The sequence below is a fragment of a genome (assembly GCF_019968985.1).
Source record: "MAG: Porospora cf. gigantea B chromosome Unknown PgB_NODE_2821_length_3104_cov_544.095, whole genome shotgun sequence".
Classification (NCBI taxonomy): Eukaryota; Apicomplexa; class Conoidasida; order Eugregarinorida; family Porosporidae; genus Porospora; species Porospora cf. gigantea B.
Genome location: NW_027178880.1, coordinates 1 through 3,104, shown reverse-complemented (window position 1 = coordinate 3,104; position 3,104 = coordinate 1). Strand labels below are relative to the sequence as shown.

Genomic DNA, 3,104 nt, shown 5'->3' with positions numbered 1-3,104 from the left:
GCATGACCTTTTCGACGACTTTGCGAGGGCACGAGAGCAGTGATATGGGTCTGTATGCCTGTGGTTGTCTGGGGTCTTTGTTTCCGCTTTTTCCAATTGGACGGACCTCTGCTCGTAGCCATTGTCGGGGGAGCGTTCCTTCTTCTCTGGCGCGGAGCCAGATTCCAGTGATCCAAGAGGCTGAGGCATATGGGTTCAGTTTCAGCATTGCGTTTGATATGTCATCCGGTCCTGGTGCCTTCCGGGGGGGGAGTGCCTTGATGACACGCAAGATGTCGTGAAAGTCGTTTTTGAAGAGAGAGCCGGCCTCGACGCTGTTCATTTTTCTGGGCTTCCCGTAGCACAGCCGTTTGTTTTGGGAGATACACTCCAAATGATGTAGGTAGTCGTCTGCGGACACTGCGGTGACCGTGGATCGTGTGGTGTGTAGTGCAGACTCCTTGGCAGTTTTCTGTTTGCCTGGTGTACTGTGAGATTTCTTACTTGCATAGCAAGTTTGAGGTCAACAGTGCTGGGTCTGTGTGGTGCGTGATAATCTTGTATCTGTGGTGGACGGCCTCTGTAGAGGATTCGAAATGGTTTCATCATGGCGTCGCAGAAGCGCTGACATGCCACTGTAACGGATTTGGCGGTGGCGATGCTTTCCAGAACTTCTAAGCAGACGGTGTTGTAGAATTCTGCGGCTTTAACTCTGTTGTCGGTCGTGAGTCGCTTCATTCTGAGAAGTTTAGGGGGACGGTTACAAATCTTCAAATGGATGGGAACGTGGTATGGGTTCCAACGCCACTCTTGCGGTAAGTCACAGGTTGTAAGCTCCGATGTTAGCATGTTTTTCGTTAGTGCCAGGTCTGGTATAGACGACCCGTGTGCTGAGAAGAACGTGGCGGTGCGGGGGCTCAGTACGGTGATCCGGAGCGATTTGCAGAGCTTAATCAGTGCGCGGCCACGTGGTTCCGACTTGGAGTCACCTAGGACCGTTGATCGTGCATTCAGATCCCCTATCAGTATTCCACGTGTACTGCTGTTGGAGAAGGAGGTGATGACATCTTCTACCTCTGTTAGTGAGGCTTCTGGTGAGAGGTAGCACGATCTTATCAGGATGTTGTTCAGATTTACGTCGATGTATTGATAGGTCTCGGAAGCAACCTTTCTAATTGTCGTGGCTCCTGAGTTTTCACCGTAGTACACTGTAACACCTCCTCTGTAGTCTTTTGTCGCGCAAGGGGCCGTGGTATGCCTGTATCGCGGGAATGTCGGGGGGTGCACCCCTTTCGATTCTATGCAAGCGAATACATCGATGCGCGTTGATGCGAGAAATTCTCGGAGAATACTGGTCTTCTCAGGGCTAGATTCGAGGCCGTCGGTGTTCCAAGCACCAATGCTCTTTCCCCACAGGTTTCTGTCTGGGTCAGAGTTTAAAGCTATATTCTTCATGGTACCAATTTGGCAGAAGCTTAAAGAAATGCTTCCAGTCCTAGAGCCACGGTTAAATGAGTTTATCCACCACTACAACGCGGAGGGACATGTTTTCGTCACAACACAAATGCTCGCCGAGGAATCACGAACCGCTCTGCAATGCATTGAATTTGACCAAGAGAAGACACAGAAGCACGCCTCGAAAAACGAAGGCATCCGAAAACGAATGTTGAAATACGCCTCCCTTCTACCAATGCCCACTGTCAAGGAGTCCGCTCCGCCTGGTGCAACCGTCACTGCAAAACAGATGTCTCTACTCTTTGCAGTAATACTCTATCTATCAAGCGCCATTCCGATCACCGATCAGCAAAGACTGATCAGCGACCTCTTCATCATGCTATTTACGGATGGAACTGTGACAATCCTTCGCTGTCCAGGATGCTTGAGGATCGGCAAGACAGTTAAACTCGCACTGAAGCCGTGCAGTTTTACGCTGAGCTGCAGTGGAGCCCGATGCCCATTCACATACGGGCCCTCACGCTACAATTGTTACCACTCAGCCCCGGCACAATACATCGTACTGCCACAATCCTTGCTCCCTCCAGGAATCTCCATTCCGACACAGGATGTCGCAGGAAACCAATACACGACAACAGAGGCACACGCAACAATACACAGGAAGCGCCCACCACCCAGTCCCGAACACAAGGCACCAAAGGCCCTATGTGGAGAACAGCAACACCGAGTGGAGGTTCCAATCCCAGAGACCGCCAAGAAAACATCGCCAAAGGCACACAGCAGAGAGGAACCCCCAATATGGCCATCCAGGGCAGCCACGAAGAAAGAAAGCACAGCTGGCAAACCACCCAAAACCACTCCACTCGACAAAGCTAGATCGCGCCATCAGAAGCGCATGAGAGCCCTTGCGTCTACAGTCGTCCTCAGGCGTATTGACATCCCAACCATATCACAACTACTGGAATCCAGCTCCACAGAGCATTCGGAGGAGGAACCAACCGCGGCAGAAACAGCTCTCGAAAATATCGACGGAGACTGCGACAGCGACACCCCAATGGAGGGCTCAGACAGATGCTCCACCCCTCCGAAGCGGACTCTAACGGAACATCACATTCACGGAGTGATGCTAGGAGACTGGGACGAAACCGACGCAGAGAAACTCGGTCAGATGGTAATCAAGAACGTGCTACCGCGATGGGAGGCACTTTGGGGACGGAGACTCGAATGTACCGAAGAAAGAATCGACAAACTTGAGACAAGCCACACAGCGAGTGAAAATCGAATCTCCAGGATTGGGGCCAGTCTGGAACAGGTAAAGACGGAGCTCAACACTCTTAAGACGAAAGCCTCCTCAGCTGTGGAAATTGGTCCCCTACCCACTCCCAGACCCGACCCGATCTGGCCAAAAACCGACTACCCAGACATCACGGACATCTATCTGCAACTAGACGTCATGGGACGAAACCGAGTTCGCCTAAGAGCCCGATTCTGCGGCATAGACCCACGCCTCGGCCCTCTTCTACTCGACATTTGGTCGGTAGGTCGAAATATAGTGGCAATGCTTGTACCGACAGGCGAGGTCCACACAATCAAGAAGCTCATCGACTCTCCACACTGGACGACGGTTCCAAGCGATCCATTAAGGTCCGTGGTTTTAACGGATCCCGACG

The 3,104-nt window shown here is 52.0% G+C and overlaps 1 protein-coding gene across 2 annotated transcripts; it reads left to right on the top strand.

Moving 5' to 3' along the window:
* Positions 1-1,378: 1,378 nt before the first annotated feature.
* Positions 1,379-2,987, top strand: KVP17_002500 (uncharacterized protein; the record flags this gene model as incomplete). 2 transcript variants are annotated; one of them, XM_068518811.1, is given in 2 exon segments in its annotated part: positions 1,379-2,971; positions 2,976-2,987. In XM_068518811.1, coding segments are annotated over 2 exon segments (1,605 nt in total).
* Between the last annotated feature and the right edge of the window lie 117 nt (positions 2,988-3,104).